The 21,291-nt window shown below is 46.9% G+C and overlaps 1 protein-coding gene across 6 annotated transcripts in view; it reads left to right on the top strand.

The window, feature by feature from the left end:
- The window catches only part of KANK1 (KN motif and ankyrin repeat domains 1), a 249,227-nt gene extending 228,241 nt beyond the window's left edge, over positions 1–20,986 (top strand). For 5 of the 6 annotated variants that reach the window (XM_049896145.1, XM_049896146.1, XM_049896151.1 and 2 more), the window contains 7 exons: positions 1,072–1,311; positions 3,080–3,167; positions 11,482–11,701; positions 13,756–13,898; positions 15,360–15,560; positions 16,131–16,229; positions 18,179–20,984. In XM_049896145.1, coding sequence (XP_049752102.1) covers positions 1,072–1,311; positions 3,080–3,167; positions 11,482–11,701; positions 13,756–13,898; positions 15,360–15,560; positions 16,131–16,229; positions 18,179–18,241 — 1,054 coding nt within the window. In that variant the 3' untranslated portion in view covers positions 18,242–20,984. Of the gene's footprint in view, positions 1–1,071; positions 1,312–3,079; positions 3,168–11,481; positions 11,702–13,755; positions 13,899–15,359; positions 15,561–16,130; positions 16,230–18,178 lie in introns of all 6 variants that reach the window. The other variant, XM_049896147.1, reaches the window with a different exon arrangement.
- The last annotated feature ends 305 nt before the right edge of the window (positions 20,987–21,291 follow it).

The raw sequence follows: 21,291 nt of genomic DNA, 5'->3' as shown, positions 1-21,291 counted from the left end.
TCCTGTGCTGTGCTGGACAATGGTTCTTAACCTCCTCAGAACTCAGACATACATGGAAGGAGACCAGGAGCATGAGCCCACTGCTTCAGAATGGGCTGCTTTGCTTAGCTCTCCACATTCCCCGTCAGAATTCTAGGGCCTTTCCTCTGAAGAGTAACCACGCCACGCCATCAGGTCTTTGCTTTCTAAGTAGAATATTAATAGTTTATTCCTTCTCTACCAATTGGCCCTGGTAAACACTTAAGCTTGTCTGCCCTACTACAACTGAACCAAAGCAACAAATTAATCAATACATGACCTCTGCAAAAGAGCAGCAGTGCAAAGTTAGCTGAGATGCTATTCATGGTAAAGGCTGCCAGAAAGACTTAGCCTGGTGGTGTCTTCTTCTCAAATCTTAAAGGTTATATCAGGTGAGGTGGCCCAGGAGGTTCTGAGGGCACACACCAGAGGGACTCTTGATACTTATATAATCTGTTCATCTTGACAGTGGAAGGATTAATGGGGGAAAATAGGAAGATTTAAAAAAAAAAAAAAACCAACCGGGAACAGAAATAAAAATTTAGCAACGTACACCTGGTCTCCTTTAAGCTTCCTCTCAGTTTATACTAAGCCAGGGGTGCCCGAATTTTGTTTTACAAGCGATCTGATACCTAGGTTATCCCTTTTAAGCCAGAACTCACCCCAAACCAGCGCCACCACCAATTGCCACCGAGTCAGCTCCATCTCACGGTGACTCCATGTGTGTCAGAGTAGAGCGGGGCTCCACAGGGTTTTCAGTGGTTGATTTTTCAGAAGTAGATCACTAGGCCTTTCTTCCAAGGCGCCTCTGGGTGGACTCCAGCCTTTTGGTTAGCAGCTGAGCGTGTTAATCCCTTGCACTGCCCAAGGCCTCCCAGTCAAAGCCACCTGGCATTTCAGTAGACTTTACTTTGAACTTCTGAGTGTAGGGTCTGTAACCACTGGTGAAATTTCAGGAGTCAGGTCACAGCTTTCCCTTCATAGAAATTTCTAAGTGTCAGTGGGTCTTTACGGGCACACCTTGCATCTCCTGAAATCCCAATTGCCACCTAGGTATGAGACCACTTCCAGCGATGATTCCAGCTCAGACGAAAGCTCTTCCTCCGAGTCAGATGACGAAGGTGATGTCATTGAGTGCCCTCCTGAGGAAGAGGAGGACGAGGAGGACGAAGATTCACAGGCAATGGCAGAAGGGCACCAGGCCGTTAATGTTGAAGGTTTCAACTCCGCCAGGGTGGAAGCTGAAATGCAGGTTCAAGAATGTGAACCTGAGAAGGTGGAAATCAGAGAGAGGTGTGGTACTTCCCCTGCCCCCACCCCTCCCACAGTGGACGGACTTGGGCAATAGTTGAGGAGATTTTGCAATTGCATCTGTTGTTTGGTCTTTTAAAGGAAAACTAACCTTTATCTGTTCCTCAAAGGTTTGCACACCTTTTCCTGCTGCTAATAAATAGAACTGCAGGGCATGATAATACCAGGGCTCTTTGAGATCCTAGAGAATGGCTAGATACCTGGTCGCCTTTGTTTTTTGAAACTTTAACTATTTGCTATGTAATTTTACATGTGGAACCACCATCCACAAAACTAGTACCAGTTGCCATCAAGTCCACTCTTGACTCCCGGTGACCCCATGTGTTGCAGAGTAGAACCGTGTTTTCAAGACTGTGACCTTTCAGAAGCAGATTGCCAGGCCTTTCTTCCGAGGGGCCTCTGGATGGGTTCAAACACCAACCTTTAGGTTAGTAGTCAAGCACTTAACTGTTGGTGCCACCCAGCAACTCCATACAGAACTGGTAAGCGTCACTAAAATTTCCATTGTTCAAATCCCCCCACCTTATCTTGAAAGACGTACTAGCATTTGTTGGTGACCAGGACACTTTTTTTTTTAAGTTCCAGAGTTTATTTTATCTTGAGGCAGGTGGCAGCCCTGTTATTACAGGATTGCTGTGTGAGGGAGGAGCAGTTTTCAAGGCCTCAACCAAAGATCACTCTTACTGGAAAGAGGGTGTCAGTCGGTCACATGTCTATGTTCTGTTGCTCACTGGGTGGTTGGGAATACCACAAGGCTGGATTTGGGGTTATTACAAATACCAGCTGAAATGAAATATGAAATAAAAGTCCTGCTTGGCTGAAATCTGTACCCCAAAATGCCATAATTTAAAGTCTATCAGCAAAATGGATTTGATGCTTATAAAGTAGGTGAGAATAGAACAGATACAGCTCAGTATGGTTTTTCACTATGAGAAGTGTAGATAGAACGCTTCCGAAAACTCACCTCTGTTTAACTTGACATTAACTCAAGGTAAGTGGCCTCTGTTTATGTTCGCAAGTATTGTCCGACAGCTCCGTATCTTGTCACCTGATTTTCCAACAGTTTTATTGAGTTATGTATACCATATGTTATCCAATCTGTAGGTTTATTTTTTCACATGGGTTAAACCAGTGCTTCTCAGGATACCAGATGTGGTTGCAGATGTGTGATTTACTGGTCAGTATATAAAAAAAAAAAAAATTTTACTTTTTTTACTTATATTGGATATATGGGAATTAAAACCTTGTCCCTTGCTTAAGAGGAAACATTTTGAAGAACTTAGAATAAAAGGAGCAAAAAATCTCCAGTTGTTATATTATCACAAAGGCCAAAACCAGTGAGTCTGAACGCCACCCTCATGCAAAGGCCCTGAGCCCTGGCTGGAGGGGCTGGCGTCAATTTCTTCGATTTCTTCAAACGCCGAGACCACCTCTAGCCAAGCACCTTCCCCAACCAGGACCTGCCGAGCTTGGCTTGTCTTTTAAAAACAAACCAAAAAAAAAAAAAACTGAACCAAACCCGTTGCCACCAAGTCTATTCTGACACATAGAGACCCTACAGGACAGAGTAGAACTGCCCCATAGGGTTTCTAAGGAGCGGCTGGTGGATTTGAACTGCCAACTTTTTGCTTACAGCTGAGCTCTTAACCACTGTGCCACAAGGGCTAATATAGTGATGAGTATAAAAATGACTTTTGTCTTGTGGTCAATCATCAGTTCTCTTTCTTTTATCTTTTTGTCCCCCTTTTAGGTACGAATTAAGTGAAAAGATGTTGTCTGCGTGCAACTTACTGAAAAATAATATAAATGACCCCAAAACTTTGACCAGCAAAGATATGGTGAGTCAGACCAACAGACACCGTCCCCGGCTTTACAGAGTGCCCAGTGGGCGCTGTGATCCAGGCTCTGTAGCTGCCCCTCGGCTGTGGTTGCTGGCTCATGTGGGCTGAGCTGCAGCTGCTGTTTTGCTCACAAACCACCCTGTGATCACTGCCCTGGGTCCAGCCTGGAGCGCCCCTCCCACCCTGCACTTTTCTTAGAATGGAGGCATCTGTGAGCATGTAGTTGCAGGTGGGAGGGAAGGTACTATACCGGTTGCCATCAAGTCAATTCCAACTCATAGCGACCCTATAGGACAGGGTAGAACTGCCCCATTGGGTTTCTAAGGCTGTAATCTCTATACAAGTGGACTGCCACATCTTTCTTCCGTAGAGCAGCCGGTAGGTTCAAGCCACTGACCTTTCCATTAGCGGCCGATCACTTAACCACTGGGCCACCAGGGCTCCTTGGAAGGGAAGGAGAGGAGGGTTCATTGAAGTCCACGGTCTTCTTTCTACACGTTCTGCCTCTGTTTTCAGAACTTTGTGATCCAGGGAGCCGACGCCCAGCATTTCTTCCAAGTTAGCGTATGTTTTTAAAAGAAATCTATCTGAGCCAAAGTCTGCATTCCTGTCAGTGATGAAACTGCGTATTATGTTCCGGAATGGAATGCAGGCTGCCCCTATTTTTAAACTGGAAAATAACTGTGCTTGTCTACTTCTTTCTGTTTGTGAGATTCAGAGGCAAACACCACAGAGAGTGAGGGTTGCCTTGGGGGTCGTCGCATAAGGACAGATAGATATTTCCATGATGGTGTTTAATCTGGCGCCACTGCCAAGTCCACCGCTCGCTCGTGCCTTGGTGAAATCTTAATGTGTGGTTTCTCTGTTAGGCCAGACCAGCCCTCTGGCTGACAGCTCAGTCTTCCGTGCACTGAGAAAACATGGCCCCTCATAGTGATCTGGATAGAAACATGCATTGGAGTCTTTGCGTGATAACAGCAGATTTAACGTACCAACACTTCATGCTGAATACATTAAGTCTGTGGTGGGTGGGAACGTTGATTTATGAGGCTCACGGGATTATAGACCAACGAAACCAAAAAGGTTTGAACTAGAAGGGACTTAGTAATTACCTAACCCTGGAAAGACAAGTAGTTTTCCTTTTGTACGTCAAACCCAACCTGAAGATGGTGGCTCCCTGGCGTGTTGGTCACAGGCATGGGCAGACGTGCGTGGCTGGGCACAGGTGTGGGCACACGTGTGTGGCTACGTGTTCCTGGGGGCTACTCTATTCCAGTCCACCCTGCTTTAACTGAGGCCCTAAAGATTACACGTCTTGTCTAGAGTGACAGCTGCTAGTTAGTGCTGGGACTAGGTTATACGCACCTTGACTAATGGCCCCATGCTCTCGTTTATCCCAACTGAAAAAAACAGTTGCTGTTGAGTCAAATCCAACTCATGATGACCCCATGTGTGTCAGAGTAGAACTGTGCTCTGTAGGGTTTTCAGTGACTGATTTTTTGGAAGTAGATCTCCAGGCCTTTGTTGTAAGGTACCTCTGGGTAGATTCGAGCCACCAACTTTTTGGTGAATAGCCAAGAACTTAACCATTTTCGCCACCCAGGGACTTTATCCCAATTGAACACAATCATATTGCCCCATTACTATATTTTTACAAAAATAACACGAGCCTTCTACGTTTGTTTGCTGACCTCACCCTCCCCCTGTGAGGTATTTTCATAAACATGCTACATTAATTTTTTTACAGCAACATGTAAAAAAAATTGACGCAGCAGCACTTACGAAAATATCTCGCGTGGGGCAGGCGCAGCTGGCAGACAAACCTAGAAGAAGTGCGTTATCTGCAGTACATGGCATCTTTTTTTTTAACTTAGGGTCTCTTCTCATATTTGGTTATTTTGCTGTAGAAACTTAAATTCATCAAAGCCAGCTGAGCCTTGACATTCAGTTAGGGTGCTGAAAAAGGAACAGGGTGCAGACACCAGGGCTTCCCAGTTCATTCTGGTTCAAACCCTGCTGAGAATTTGCATTTCTAACAAGTTCCCAGGAAGTTATACATAAGAATAACACCCCCCCCCATTGTCTTGCTTAAAATGTAGATTCCGATTCAGTATATCTGGGGTGAAAATGTAAATTCTGAACAGGTAACTTGTTAGAAATGGAAATTTTCAGCAGGGGTTCGAACTGGAATGATACTGTGGAACTGCAAGTTGAAATTCATCAGTGCAAGCCAGATGCTGGGCTATACCTTGGTCACAAACAGTAAAAACCATCAGCCATCATGGCAGTGTTAATATTGCCCCTCAGATTTAATCTGAATATTGATGTGTATAGGACTCCTGTTTTAGGACCCAGATGGTATAGCCATCATATGCTGTTCCTTTCCCCTTTCTCAGGACACGAGGTTGTATGGTCCCCAGGGAGGACTTTACATCTCTCTGTTCCCCAAATTGCCTAGCATGGGGTTACTCGGTGATCAGAACATCTTTATGGATTGAGTTTTCATTCAGTGAAACAAAGTGTTTAAAGAATTTGGCTGCAAAAAGGTAGTAGAGGGGACAGCCCAAGATGGTGGCTTATTTACACACACCCTGCCCTCCCCCTACAACAAAAAAAAAACCAAGTGAAGTAGATACAGATGATGATCCGGGAACCCAGAACGGCAAACAGAAGAATGAAGAATTAGATTGAACACAGAAGGGAAGGAGAAACTGAATGAAAATAGCAAACGAGGAAACTTACAAACTGTAGGCATCCTACCAGCCAGCCCAGCCCAGAATGGCCATCTTGAGACAAAGCGAGCAGTGTTCCCAGGTGGGGAGCACAGGAAGGCAACTTCACAGAATCTCAGTAGGAGACAGATACTGTATAGACAAACCTGGGGTCATGGATTGAATTATGTACCCCAAAAACGTGTGTATTAACTTGGTTAGGCCATGATTCCCAGTAGTCTATAGCTGTTCTCCATTTTGTGATTATAATTTCATGTTTAAGAGGATTAAGGTGGGATTGTAACACCCTTATCAGGTCACATCCCTGATCCAATATAAAGGGAGTTTCCCTGGGGTGTGACCTGCATCACCTTTTCTCGAGAGAGAGAGAGAGACAGAGAGAGATAAAAGGAAAGGGAAGCAAGCAGAGAGTTGGGGACCGCGTAACACCAAGAAAGCAGTGCCGGGAGCAGAATGTATCCTTTGAAGCTGAGGTTCCTGTGCTGAGATGCTCCCAGACCAAGGAAAGATTGATGACACAGACCTTCCTGCAGAGCCGACAGAGAGAGAAAGCCTTTCCCTGGAGTTCATGCCCTGAATTTGGATTCGTAGCCTACTGGAGAGGATAAATTTCTCTTTGTTAAAGCCATCCACTTGTGGTATTTCTGTTATAGCAGCACTAGATGACTAAGACACTCAGAGCGAAGCAAAGTGAGCGAAACGTGAACTGGATCTAAGGAGGGAAAGTGAAAGAAGGCACGCAAGAGCTGTAGGGATCCAGGCAACCATAGAACAGGGAGGGAGCCAGAAAACAGGGACAGAAATACTCAGCAGCAGTGGTCCCTGATCATTTGGGTAGATGGTTCTGGCAGAATGGAGGATCCTTGGAGTGGCAGCTAGAGATCCCCTATCAAACAAAAGTAAAAATGCGTGAATGACAGAAGATAAATTATATAACTGAGACCGCCTAAAAATTAAATACTTCTGCTCATCAGAAGACTTTACCAGGAGACTAAAAAGAGAGCCTACAGGTTGGGAAAAAATCTTTGGCAAAGGGATATCTAATAAAGGTCTAATCTCTAAAATATATAGAAAATGTCAACAATCAACAAAAAGACAATCCAATCAAAAAATGTGCAAAGGACATGAACAGACACTTCACCAAAGAGGACATTCAGGCAGCCAACAAATACCTGAAAAGACATCATCACTAGCCAGTAAAGAGATGCAACTCAAAACTACAATGAGATACCATCTCACCCCTGCAAAAATGGCACTGATTAAAAAAAAAAAAGCAGAAAACAGCAAATGCTGGCAAGGTTGTGGGGGGACTGGAACTCTTCTACATTGCTGGTAGGAATGTAAAACAGTACAACCACTATGGGAAATGGTATGATACTTCCTCAAAAAGCTAGAAATAGAAATACCATGTGATCCTGCAATCCCGCTCCTAGTTATATATTCTAGAGAACCAAGAGCAGTGACATGAATAAACACACACATCCATGTTTATTGCAGCATTATTCACACTAGCAAAAAGATGGAAACAACCTAAGTGCCCATCAGTGGATGAATGGATAAACAAAATGCGGTACATACATACAATGGAATACTATGCAACTATAAAGAATAATCAGGAGTCCACAAAACATAAATGAAGCTGGTGGACGTTGTGCTGAGAGCAAATCACAAAAAAGACAAATATTGTATGGTCCCACTATTATAGGAAGTCAAGAATAAGTATATACACAGAAAGCAAAGTTCTTTGATGGTTACAAGGGTTTGCAGGAAGAGGGAGGGGGAATCACTTTCTAGATAGCAGATACTCATTACTTTTGGGGATGGAAAGGGAATCCCAAATATGGGTGAAGTCAACACAACCTGACCAAAGTAAATAAAGACACTAAGAAGTACACAATAAAAAGGAACAATTTTGGTAAATGCTATAACATATACAAGTTTGCAGCAACAGTAAAAACAACCAAAAGCTACGTGTTTACATAGGTAGATACGAATGCACGTATGTGTATGGGAAGGCACGTGCTAGTAAACGTGCATGCATGAATAGGTGTGTGCATGTAGGCACATGTGTACACATGTTTGGGAGTATTGCATATATATCCACACATACAACAAACCACATAGGGGGCACAGTTATGGAGGCTTCCGAGACATATCCAGACAACTTGGGGGACTGATTTACTGGGTCAAAAGGCTCAGGACCATAGTCTCGGGGGACAACTCAGTCAATTGGCATAACATAGTTTACAAAGATAATGTTCTACATCATAGTTCGGTGAGTAGCATCTGAGGTCTTAAAATCTCATGAGCGGCCATCTAAAATACAACTATTGGTCTCATGTGGAGCAAAAGAGAATGAAGGAAATCAAGGGCTCAAAGAAGAGACTAGTCCATGCATCTAATAGCCCACACGAACCACAGCCTTTCTAACCTGAGACCAGAAGAACTAGATGGTGTCAGGCTACCACTACCAACTATTCTGACAGGGACACAATAGAAGGCTATGGATAGAATTGGAGAAAAATGTAGAACAAAAATTCCTTTAAAAAAAAAAAAAAAAAAAGGCAGACCTACTGGGACCCATAGAGACTAGAGGAACCCCCGAGACTATCGTCTTTGATCTTGGAGTTGAAGCTATCTTTGCAGGTCACTTTTCAGCCAAATAATAGATTGGCTTATAAAATAAAAAATATCATCCATGAGCAATGTGCTCCCTTGAACAATTAACTATATGAGACCAAACAGTGTACATTTATCTAAAAGCAAAGATGAGAAGGCAAGGGAGGGGAAGGGAAGCTAGATTAATGGAAACCTAATGAAAATAATGAGAATGCTGCCACATTGTAAAAATCATAACCAATGGCATGGAACAACTTGTATAAAAATTGTTAAAGGGAAATCTAATTTGCTGTGTAAACTTTCACCGAGAACACAATAAAATATTATTTACAAAAGAAATTAGTAGAAATGAGTGAGTACAATGCCAGGGTCTTGTAACAGATACCAGGATACCAACTACATAGTAGTAACAGAGTTAGGGAGTCTCTGGATGGCACAAACAGTTAAGCATGCAACTTCTAACCAAAAGGTTGGCAGTTCAAACCCACCCAGAGGTACCTCAGAGAAAAGGTCTGGCGATCTACTGCCCAAAGGTCACAGCCTTAAAAACCGTATGGAGCAGTTCAACTCTGCATACATGGGGTCACCATGTGTTGGAGTTGACTCAAGGGCAACCAACAACAACTGAGTTAGGATACGCAGCGGACATAATTTCCCTTCACTCGGTGTGATGACTCCAGAGGAATAGGGATCTTTGTAAGAGCGAGCAGAAGAAAAGAAAAACTTAGATGAAGCCTTTGCTGGCCAGGACCTCTTCCATTGAGTGAGTGGCAGGCAGATAAAGAGTGGACGAGCGGCAGTGCAGACCCCGCCTGTTCTATGGAAAGAAGACTTCTTGGGATCTGGTGCTGGCGATGTGGGCTTTTTATCTTTCTTTGATACACTTAAAAACTTTTTTAATTGAGATATAATTCACATACCCTAACACTGGCCATTTTAAAGTATACAATTCATTTCCTTGAAACACGTTCCAAGGTTCCCAAAGCTAAGCCACACCTATTGCCATCGAGTTGATTCCAACTCAAAGCGGCCCTATAGGACAGAGCAGAGCTGCCCCATAGGGTTTCCGAGACTGTAAATCTTTACAGTAGCAGACTGCCACATCTTTCTCCCGTGGCGTGAGTGGTGGGTTCGAACCACCGACCTTTCAGTTAGCAGCGGAGTGCTTTAACCACTGTGTACCAGGGCTCACAAGGTTAGCACAGTCTTTTTAAAGAGCCCTCCATTGGGAGTGAGTAGCACTAATTGTAACTTTTTCCACCACTCTTTGATATAAGATCTGAATAAGTGATGAGTGATTTATGTAACTGCCCTACTTCCCTGAAATGTACATTACAAATAACAAACTAATGCTAAATTTAACCATAACACTTTAGACGTGGAAGAGATCCTTCATTTTAAAAACTTTTTTTAAAGAGTAAGCAAAGCACGAGTGAATGATAAACGAAGGCCATGTGAAAGCGTGGCAGGTGTCCCCATGGCCAGCACTTGCCCAATCCAGGTTCAGCCTCGTGGTCCATGCCCCACTGACCCCAGCCGTGACCCCAGCCCCACCATCCGTGTGCCTACAGGCTCAGGGAAGCCTTAGTGGGGCCGATGGTCAGAGGGCAATGATCCTAACGAGAGACAGTTTGCTCCAGGCCCGCTTCCAAGACTGGACATTCATATGCAGGGTTGGAGTGGGCATCGGGTTGGTGACAAGCTCGTGGCCTCCCAGCCTAGTGCGCTGGAGGGTCAAGGTTAAGGTTGGTCGAGATAGGAAGGAGGCGGCATCATTAAGTGCCGGTTAGTTAATGTCTTCTGTCCTGATTACTGTGAAAATCATTTACAAGGTTAGCCAGCATAACTACTTAATACGGTTGTCGTCAGCTGCTGTCCAACAGGCCCCAGACTCGTGGCGACCCCATGCACAACAGAGTGAATCGCTGCTTGGTCCTGTGCCATCCCTGTGATTGGTTGTGTATCGGACCTTTGTGATCCATAGGGTTTACACTGGCTGATTTTTGGAAGTACATTGCCAGGCCTTTCTTTCTAGTCTGTCTTAGCCTGGTTTCTTTTGTAGGAGTTGGAATATACAGTGTAATCCCTGGGTGGTGCAAAGGGTTAACATGCTTAGCTGCTAAATGAAAGGTTGGCAGTTTGAGTACACCTAGACGTGCCTCAGAAGAAAGTCCTGGCAATCGACTTCTGAAAATCAGCCATTGAAAATCCTGTGGTGCGCAGTTCTGCTCTGACATACCTGGGGTCACCATGAATCGGTGTTGAGTCCGCAGTAAACGGTTACTGTTACCCCGTCCCTTGTTGGCTTGCAGTTGCTGCTCCTTATGTTCAGTTAGGAGCCCCGGCAGCACAGTGGTTTAAGTGCTCAGATGCTAACCCGTAGGTCGGTGCTTCGAACCCACCAACGGCTATGTAGGAGAAAGACCTGGCAATCTGCCCCAGTAAAGATTACAGCCTTGGAAACCCTATAGGGCAGTTCTACTCTGTCCTACGGGGCCGTTATGAGTCGGAATCGACTTGACAGCAACAGGTTTGGTTTTATTTTTATGTTAAGAGGAAGGGCACTGGTGGCACAGTGGTTCAGTGCTCAGCTGCTAACTGAAAAGTCAGCAGTTCGAACCCTGCAGCCGCTCCATGGGAGAAAGACCTGGCGATCTGCTCATCTAAAGATGACAGCCTGAAAAACCCTTTGGGGCGGTTCTACTCTGTCACGTGGGGCTGCTATGAGTCGGAATTGACTCCACAGCACCCAACGACAGAATGTACGTGTAGTTTAAAGTGGCGAGGGGTGTCCCAGCTTCTCTTAGGGCTCTGGGTTCCATTTGTCATTTTGGAGAGCAAATTCTAGCTGCAGACACTTTGACTATAAAAGGCCTGGCTCCTTGAGCCCGGGGCCAGGCCTCAGCCAAGTCTATAAATAAATAGGCGCTAAGCTGACATCTCTGTGTTGTTTCTGGCAGCGGTTCTGTCTGAACACCCTTCAGCACGAGTGGTTCCGTGTGTCCAGTCAGAAGTCGGCTGTGCCGGCCATGGTGGGGGACTACATCGCTGCCTTCGAGGCCATCTCCCCGGACGTCCTGCGCCACGTCATCAACATGGCCGACGGCAATGGCAACACAGCCCTGCACTACAGCGTGTCCCACTCCAACTTCGAGATAGTGAAGCTGCTTCTGGACGCGGGTACATGTCCCCACTCCAGCCACCCTCGGCTGTGGCTCGTCCCAAAGAGGCCGGTTGATCCACCCCTAAGGTCTTTTGTGTGTGTGTGTGTGTATGTTAAAAAAAAAAAAAATTTCTTGCCAACATTGAAATTGAGATATTCTCACAAAAATCCAGGTTTCTGTTTTCTGTTACAATTAGGGAGTCTAGTAATACAAGGACTGACTTCTCTAGGGACAGTTGTCAAGCCAAGCAGTAGCCAGGTTATACAGCATAGGACAGTGTGGGCTTTTTCATAAATCCAACCTATGTTACCTCTTTTGTGTTACCAGCCCGGCCTTTGAGTTTGAGACTCCTGTTTGGGGCAGAGACAGGGCTAGACGAGACTTCAGAGGAAGCAGAAGATTTTTGGTGCTCTTGTTGAGAAAGCTAGAATGACCCCGGAGCTTCGTGGTCCCACCCTGGGATTCTGTGACCACGCTCAGGTCCCTTCCTTCATTGCCAGTTCAGAGGCAGCAGCCCAAATTGGGTTCTGAGTCACTGGCGGGAAGCGGAAACTTACACAGACTGGGAGGCACAGATCCCAGGTCTGCTTTGAGGTGAATGTTTGGGGATCTTCTCACTGCAGTTCAGCTGCTTTCGGGCAAGGCGTATCCCTGGTGGTGAACGTGACTCACGTGCCCTCCTGGGCAGAATGACGCAGGCAGGGCTGGGGAGCTCTTGGGGGCGGGTGCTGCTGGGGGGCCCGAGTCACAGGTCTGATAGGGTGGCCTCCTCGGTTTGTCACTGCTCCGCAACCACCACACAGCTTGCAAAGGTGGGAGGTTCGTCAGGTGGGATGCAGCAAAACCACGTAACAAGTTTCTCATAGAATTATCATCATTCCCTTCTAAATACACTTTTAGGTCTCAGCATAAAATGAAGAACACATTCCTGTATCTAACTAATGAGAAGTGTGGAGGTTCTTGTCTGTAAGGGGGACTTGCCATCCCAGAATATAGCCAGCAGATGTATTAAACATGCAGTGAGGGAGTGGTCCATAGAAGGATCCCCTTGAGACAGTGAACTTTTAACTCTCTGTTAAAGCGGACCAGCCCAATGCTACGTAGAGTCCCCAGATAACTTTTGTTTGCTTTTAATTGTGGTAAAATATACCCATACCCGTTGCCATCAAGTCAATTCTGACTCCTAGTGACCCTAGAGGGCAGAGTAGAATCGCCCCATAGGATTTCCAAGGCTGTAATCCTTATGGAAGCAGACTGCCACATATTTCTCCTGCAGAGCAGTTAGTGGGTTTGAACTGCTGACCTTTCGGTTAGCAGCCGAGCACTTAACCACTGCACCGCCAGGGCTCCTTGTGACAAAATATAAACCAAAAAAAAAAACCAAACCCAGTGTCGTTGAGTCAATTCCAACTCATAGCAACCCTATAGGACAGAGTAGAACTACCCCATAGAGTTTCCAAGGAGCGCCTGGCGGATTTGAACTGCCGACCCTTTGGTTAAAATATATGCACCATAAAATCTAACCATTTTTACACGTACAGTTCAGTGACTTTAATTACATTCAACCATTTAGTGCAACCATCACTTCTGTTTATTTCCAGAACTTTCTCATCACCCCAAACAAGCTTCTGTTCTTCAGGTTTGATGAAATAGGGGGAAAAAAATTTTTTCTCTTTGGTGTAACAGCGTCTCTCATGTTTCCTTCCGAATCACTCTCCACCTTTGATGTCATCTCACTGGGCTCTTCCAAACAGCACACCTCGAGTTCACACGCATAATTGCTGCCATCAGGAGGTGGCTTCTTCCTGCTTTTAGGTGCCATCGAGTCAGCTGCAGCTTATGGGGACCCCGTGTACAACAGAACGAAACACTGCCCGGTCCTGCGCCATCCTCATAATCATTGCTATGCTTGAACCTACGGTTGCAGCCACTGTGTCAATCCATCTGGTTGAGGGTCTCCCTCTTTTTCGCTGACCCTCTACCAAGCATGATGTCCTTCCCCAGGGACTGGTCCGTCCTGATACCATGTCCAAAGTAAGTGAGATGAAGTCTCGCCATCTTTCTTTGCAGACGTGTGTAACGTGGACCACCAGAACAAGGCGGGCTATACCCCCATCATGCTTGCAGCCCTGGCCGCCGTGGAGGCCGAGAAGGACATGAGAGTCGTGGAAGAACTCTTTGCCTGCGGGGACGTGAATGCCAAAGCCAGCCAGGTCAGTGGGCTCGTGTCCCCTGCCCACTAGAGCTGCTCCGAACAGCAGGCAGCAGACAGGCCCGGTTTTTACTTTATTTGTCTTTAAATTGTGGTAAAGATATATAAAACAAAACATTTGCCAACTCAGCCATTTTTACGTGTACAATTCAGCGACGTTGATTCTATTCATCACGTTGAACAACCGTCACCACTATCCTTTTCCAGGTTCCTTCACCAGCAATAACAGAAGCAGCTCAGGGGCAGGTCTGCTGTGCACGCTGACCATGCAGCCCAGCCCTTCCTTCCCACACGCCAGCTACTCCCTGCCCGCCCCAGTCCACGTGGCTGCCTGGCCATCCTTGACCACACACGCCCATGGCATATCTGCTTACCTTTTGAATTGGACACCTCTGCCCCGTTTGCCCTGAGTTTCCTCTGTGTAGAGCAGTTTGTAGGAGCTGTGTGAATCTGCCTGTGTGTACGAAACGAGGGGGCACCCCGTCACGCATAGTGTCTGTTGCTTCTGGAATGTCTGTCTAGGGCCTCGTGCCAGACACAGCATGTCCCTGGTCCACTTGTGTTCATAGTGTGGATTTTACACATCTGGACTTTACAGCTCTGTTCTAGAATAAGATCCTCCAAGTTAAGGTGAACCAGTTGTCTCATTACTTAGGGTCTTACTTAGCTTATGGGGCCCTGGTGGCACAGTGGTTAAGAGCTCAGCAGCTAACCAAAAGGTTAGCAGTTCAAATCCACCAGCCGCTCCTTGGAAACCCTGTGGGGCAGTTCTACTCTGTCATATGGGGTCGCTGTCAGTCGGAATCAACTCGATGGGGTCAGGTATGTTTTTTTTGGTTTTACTTAGCACGTAACCAAAAACTCAAAACCAAACCCATTGCTGGTTAGTTGATTCCGACTCGTGGCAACCCCGTGTGTTACAGAGTAGAACCGCTCCGTGAGGTTTTCTTGGCTGTAATCTTCTACAGAAAGGAGCCCTGGTGACCCAGTGATTAAGCACTCAGCTGCTAACCGAAAGGTTGGCGGTTTGAACTCACCCAGCAGCTCTCTGGGAGAACCTGGTGATCTACTCCTGTGAAGATCACAGCCTAAAAAACCCTATGGGGCAGTTCTGCTCTGTCCTATAGAGCTTTTATGAGTCGAAATTGACTCGACAGCACCCAACAACAACAACAACAAAATCTCCACGGAAGATTGTCAGGGCTTTCTTAGGAGGTGCCTCTGGGTGGATTTGAACCACCAATCTTTAGGCTAGCAGTCGAGCACAAACCGTTTATACCACCTGGGGACATTACTTAGCTCACAGCTCACCAGAAGCAAGTCTCCTGTCTGTCAACTCCACCCCACCCCAGTGATCCCATGTGCCTGTGTCTCCCGCCACCCCCCAGCACAGCCCCACTGCAGGCCCAGCCCTTCCAGGCCTCTGTGTCTCCTCTGATGTCGCTGTCATTTCTCTGCACAGGCGGGGCAGACGGCCCTCATGCTGGCGGTCAGTCACGGCCGCATAGACATGGTGAAGGGCCTGCTGGCCTGCGGGGCCGACGTCAACGTCCAGGACGACGAGGGCTCCACAGCCCTGATGTGCGCCAGCGAGCACGGACACGTGGAGATTGTGAAGCTGCTGCTGGCCCAGCCCGGCTGCAACGGCCACCTGGAGGACAACGTAAGGCATCGCCAAAACGGGGCTCTGCGCCAGGGCTGGGGTCACAGGGAGGGGACCCTGTGACTTCTGTACCCCTTATTCTCCTCGTGCACTTGTGCTGGCATCCAGACCACCCCCATTCACTGCCCAGCCTGACAGTCTGCAAACTCATACATCAGTATCTTTACCTGAGTATAAAGTACACACATCACACCTACTGTGTACAAACAAGTACGTTAAAAATCAGTTGCAGCTGCATCGGCTGTAATCCCTGTGTGTCAGTGTAGAACTGTGCTCCATGGGGTTTTCAGTGGCTGATTTTTCAGAAGTAGATCACCAGGCCTTTCTTCCAAGGCACCCCTGGATGGACTCGAACCTCCAGCCTTTCAGCTGGCAGCCGAGCACATTAACTGTTTTCAACGCCCAGGGACTCCACCCAGCACTCTGAGGTCCACAAAGTTTTCTAAGGATTGAACAGATGGTTAGATGGACATTTGGGAACCTGGTAACTGCTAGAAAGAGTTTTGTTTTTCCACCTTCTGGCTGTCGAAGTTTCAGAAACCCACTGTAGCTTGTTCTTTCCACCTTCAGGATGGCAGCACAGCGCTCTCTATAGCCCTGGAGGCAGGACACAAGGACATCGCTGTTCTCCTCTACGCCCACGTCAACTTTGCAAAAGCCCAGTCTCCGGTCAGTGCTGTACATTTGACTTTTGTAAATAGGCTTAAGTCCCCCAGATAGGTGGGCCCCCTTCCACCAGGAACTGACAGGAGGCACGGGCCCTATGAGGGTTCTGGAAATGAAATTTTTAGTCTGCAGCTTAGGAGGTAATGGTTGTTTGCCCACCCGAAAGCCAGGGTGCTGAGTCAGCCCTGCTTGTCCTTAGAAGACAGAGCTCTAGTCTATCACATGGAGATTTTTATTCCCAACGAAACTGTCCCAATGGGCACCCTGAGTACAGGCATCCAAGCTACCATGTTCTGGCATTTTCCACAAAGCAGATTGGGTAGCCTCTGGGTGGACTCAAACCTTCAACCTTTCAGTTAGCAGCCAAGTGCGTAACTGTCTGCACCACCAGAACCTCCTGGCTCTTGCGGGGGTGATTGGTTTTGTTACATACATATTTACCACAATAAGAAAAATAAAAGGAAAGGAACTGTCTCTTTAAAATGAAGCAACATGGCAGGCAAAACGTAAAGTAGGTGTGTTGGCAGCATTCCTGGGGGTGAATTTTAACCTAGGCCATTTGTGAGAGCCAAGTGCATTAGAGAAACATCACTGAGGCTTTTCTTTAAACGCCTCTTTTTTTATTTTACTTAAACGTTACTGTGCTCAGGAAAGAGGCCAGAGAATGCCTGTCACCCATTTCCCTGGCATCCTTCCCTAAAAACGTGCCATCATATGCTCGCACCTGAGAACTTACTCTCGCGGGAAGAGGCCTCCCTAGAACAGCAGGCGGGCACTGCTGGGTCGCTCCTGCTGCCTTAGTCCTGGTCCTCGGCCAGAGCTCTCCGGGCTCTGGCTCACGGGCAGCTGGCAGTGTGGTGGACAGTCCCGAGTCACATGGCACACAGCTGCTCCAGGTCACGTGACCAGACCAGGTGTGGAGTTGACTGACTCATGGCAACCCCAACTGTGTCAGGGTAGAACTGCTCTCTCTTTTTTTTTTTTTAATCAAAATCAGTTTAATAGTTATTAGCACTTTCGAAGAACTGAAACAATATAAATTATCAGAATGTAATGCAGTTGAGTATTTTTTGGTGAAACTTTTTTTTTAATTAACTTACTTATTGTGCTTTAAGTGTAAGTTTACAAATCAAGCCAGTCTCTCATACAAAAAGTTATACACACCTCGCTATGTACACCTAGCTGCTCTCCCCAACGAGACAGCACACCCCTTCTCTCCACCCTGTATTCCCTGTGTCCAGTCAGCCAGCTCCTGTCCCCCTCTGCCGTCTCATCTCCCCTCCAGACAGGAGCTGCCCCCATAGTCTCATGTGTCTACTTGAGTCAGGAAGCTCACTCCTCATTTTGGTGAAACTTCGTTTCACGTGGAGGGTGATGGTATACTGACAGTGATGTCAAATATGATCTGGGGGGCTTGGGGGCAGGTTTTTAAAAACTTATTTACTTCTTAAGAATACACACAGCAGAACATACCCCAATTCAATCATTTTTACATGTACAATTCAGTGACTTGATTATATTCTTTAAGTCATGCAACCGTTCTCACCCTTCTTTTCCAAATTATTCCTCCCCCATTAACATAAACTCCCTACCCCTAAGTTTTTCATCCTGTCTTTCAAGTTGCTACTGTCAGGTTGGTCCTATACAGATAATTCTTTGAAAGAGCACAATTTTAAGGCAGACATTCTTTACTCGTTAAGCTCAGCTATTGTTTGGTCTAAAGATTATACCAGGATGATGATTTGGAGGGTTCATCCAGCCTGAGTGTCTCATGGTGTTCTCAATGGCTGATTTTTTATAAGTAGATTGCCAGGCCTTTCTTGGGAGGCACCTCTGGATGGACTTGAACCTCCAACCTTTTGGTTAGCAGCTGAGCACATTAACCACTTGCACCAGCCAGGGATGCCAAGGTTACTTATTAAGCCCCCATTTTTCCCTTTCCTGGTCTTCAGGGCACCCCTAGGCTTGGAAGGAAGACGTCTCCTGGACCCACCCACCGAGGCTCCTTTGATTGATAATGTACACAAAGCCCTCCACAGACGTGCCACCAGGAAGCTGCTAAGTGCTCCCGTTTGTGGTGACAGATGCTGAATGTATATATCTCGGGCCTGAGCTCACCAGCAGACGGAACACACTAAGCCAAGGGCTGAAGGAGAAGCTTTCCAGGTGGAAGCGGCCACAGAAGATGGCCAAGCAGGGCACGCACCGCCGCCTTCTGGCCAGCTTCCTTCCGTCTGTGCAGGACACACTTTAACCCGCGTCTGTTGCGGGTCGAGTCTCTGCTCCATCATGTACAGTAGTAGGGAACGGTAACCTGACGGGAGCGGGCAGCTGGGATACCCCCTCCACCCACGAGCAGTGATGGGCTTACACTGCCATCGGGATAGTCACGTTTCCACAAATATTTATACTTACTGAATGTGGGGCCATTGGAAAACTCTTCCAAAACTCCATTCCAGGAGGATTCTTCTTTTATCTTGATATTTTAGAGTAAGAAAGTTGACATGACTTTGCTCATTAGCAACTTGGGCCCAGGCTGGTGGGTTTGTGGGTTAAAAGAGAAGCTGGAACTCTCAAAAAGTATAAACTCTCCAAAGGAGCTCTCAGCGGTTGGTGTTTTCTCTAGGTGGATGTACGCTATGACTTTTTATATAAGAGGTATCTATATAAAGTTGACACAGTATTTTCAACTTTTATATTCCCTAGTAACTAAAGACGTGAAGAGCTACATGTAACACGACCGTATTTTTATGAATAATTGCACAACCCCACCTGTGTCTAGTGATAAAGGTTGAATGGGGCTGGAGGAAGCGGCTCTGCATTTGCCTCTAGGGAAGCTTGGTGTAGCTCTCTGTATTTATGGATTCCTTTCTACCCTGTCACATATACTTTGATCCTATATGTATTTAAATGTTTGAAGTGCCTTAGACTCTTGCCATATTTTCAAAATAAAATTTCATTAAGCTCTTTCCCTGGTGCCCTGCTTCATCATCCGACAGCTGTCTGCCCTGATCCCGTTGACCTACGGCGGCAGCCGCAAATGCTGACGGATGGATTGGCGAGGTGGGCGCGGTTCGCTGGTCTCAGGCGCCGGCGCACAGGAGGCACCCCCTGAGAGCATTACCCTGTTGCCACGGCATTGCTCATTACTCAGGAGGCACGTCATGGGGCTGAAATTTAGGACTTTATTAAGGAAACGGTTTGTCACACGGGCTGTCTCCAATGGGAGCCTTTGTGAGGACTCTCCTCAGCTGCAGGAACACAAGTCCTTGATTCTAATTTTGGATGCCACTGCCAGGTGATGGGTGAAACCCAGAATGATGAGAAAGGAGAGTGAAGCCCAACAGACCCTTTACTTCAGCGGCTGTTTTCAAGTCCTTTTAAAAAAAATAAAGGAATGATGGAAAATTCTGGGCACGGATCAGGGTGGCGGTTGAACAACACGATCAAGTGGCAAATGTTTCATTGCATACGTATTTGTTGTAATTGGACCACTGTGATCCGCAGGGTTTTCAATGGCTAATTTTTTTTAGAAGCGCATTGCCAGGACTTTACTCCTAGTCCATCTTATTCTAAATGTTCTGCTGGAATCTGTTCAGCATCAGAGCAACATGCAAGCCTCCAGTGACAGATGGGCGGTGACTGCCCGAGGTGCACTGGCTGGGAATTAAACCCAGGTCTCCCGCGCAGAAGTTGAGAATTCTACCACCAAGATACCAATGCCCACTACATATATATTTGCCACCAAACCAAACCCCTTGCCATCAAATCGATTCCAGCTCATGGCGACCCTACAGGACAGAGTAAAACTGCCCCATAGGGTTTCCAAAGCTGTTATCTTTACAAAAGCAGGCTGCCCCATCTTCCTCCTGCGGAGCGGCTGGTGAGTTTGAACCACTGACCTTTTGGTTAGCTGCCAAGCACTTTAACCACTGTGCCATCAAGGCTTCTGTACTTACCACAGTAAAAGATAAAGGGCATGGAACCAACTCTTTAAAATGAAGAAGCACAGCAGGCAAAATGTAAACTAGATGTTTTGGCACCATTGCTGAGGGTGAATTTCGGCTCACTGTAAGCCCCCACCTGAAAGCCTATGGATTTCACAAGAGCAGAGTAGGCACCTTGTTCGAGAAGAACTTGACGGAGCTGTGAAAAGCCATGTCGGTGATCCAGAAAGAGCGGGGTGGGCAGCCAACCCTCAGATCCAGCACCGCGCCAGGACTCGGGGCCGAGGGCAGCTTCTCCCATGAACTGTGAAAGCGAGGTTACAGCCACCTGGAGCCACGAGAGGTTTTTTCCCCTCCCAGGACAGATCTGCCACCTCTGGGGCTGGGGCTAAATTAGGGTCCAGGTAGTTAATGCCAGCCCAAGGTCTTGCCGACCCGAAATGGGACAATAAATAAAAGCAGAAGCGTGTGCTTTTGAAGAAAAGCAGCGCCAGGAGTTTTCTGCACCTAAATGACATGACATGCTTTCTGAGCAGAGGCTTGGGTCCCAGGCAGCGTGTGGTCCTGGGAATTCTCTGCTTTCTGTTCAGTCTGGAAAAGGAATGGTGTTTGTCCTACAGATGCATGAGAAAGCAAGTCCTCACATCCGAGTGCTGCCTTTCAGATTTCTCATACTAACTGTCGCAGAGGGAAATGAGTGCCGTGTTATCACTGAGCGTACCTGACCTCTGCAGAGGACCCAGCTCCTGCCTTGTTTGTTCTCTAACCCCAGGCACTCAGCACGCTTTATCTCAGGGTCCTGGCTCACGATGACGTAAAGGCGCCAGCTCTCCCCTGTGGTGCTGCTGTGATTTATAGGGGCACAAGTCCATAAAGGGTTTGTGGCTGAAGGCGTGGGCAGGTCTCCAAGTGAGGCCGCACAGGGCCGGGGATCTGATTTTATTTTCCAATTTAAGTTGAGAGAAGGCTAAACCTTGAGACGCCACTAAATTGCCTGGACCTGTGGCCCCAGAGAGTTAGAAGCTTCAGGCTGGAGTCCATCCCAAGACAACAGAGAGGGAGCAGTGGGAACTTTGAGGCTTTCACAGTGAGAAGTCAAACTGACACCTTGTCTGGCC

This window comes from Elephas maximus, chromosome 9 (genome assembly GCF_024166365.1).
Source record: "Elephas maximus indicus isolate mEleMax1 chromosome 9, mEleMax1 primary haplotype, whole genome shotgun sequence".
NCBI lineage: Eukaryota > Metazoa > Chordata > Mammalia > Proboscidea > Elephantidae > Elephas > Elephas maximus.
This window is presented reverse-complemented; position numbering and strand designations above follow the sequence as displayed.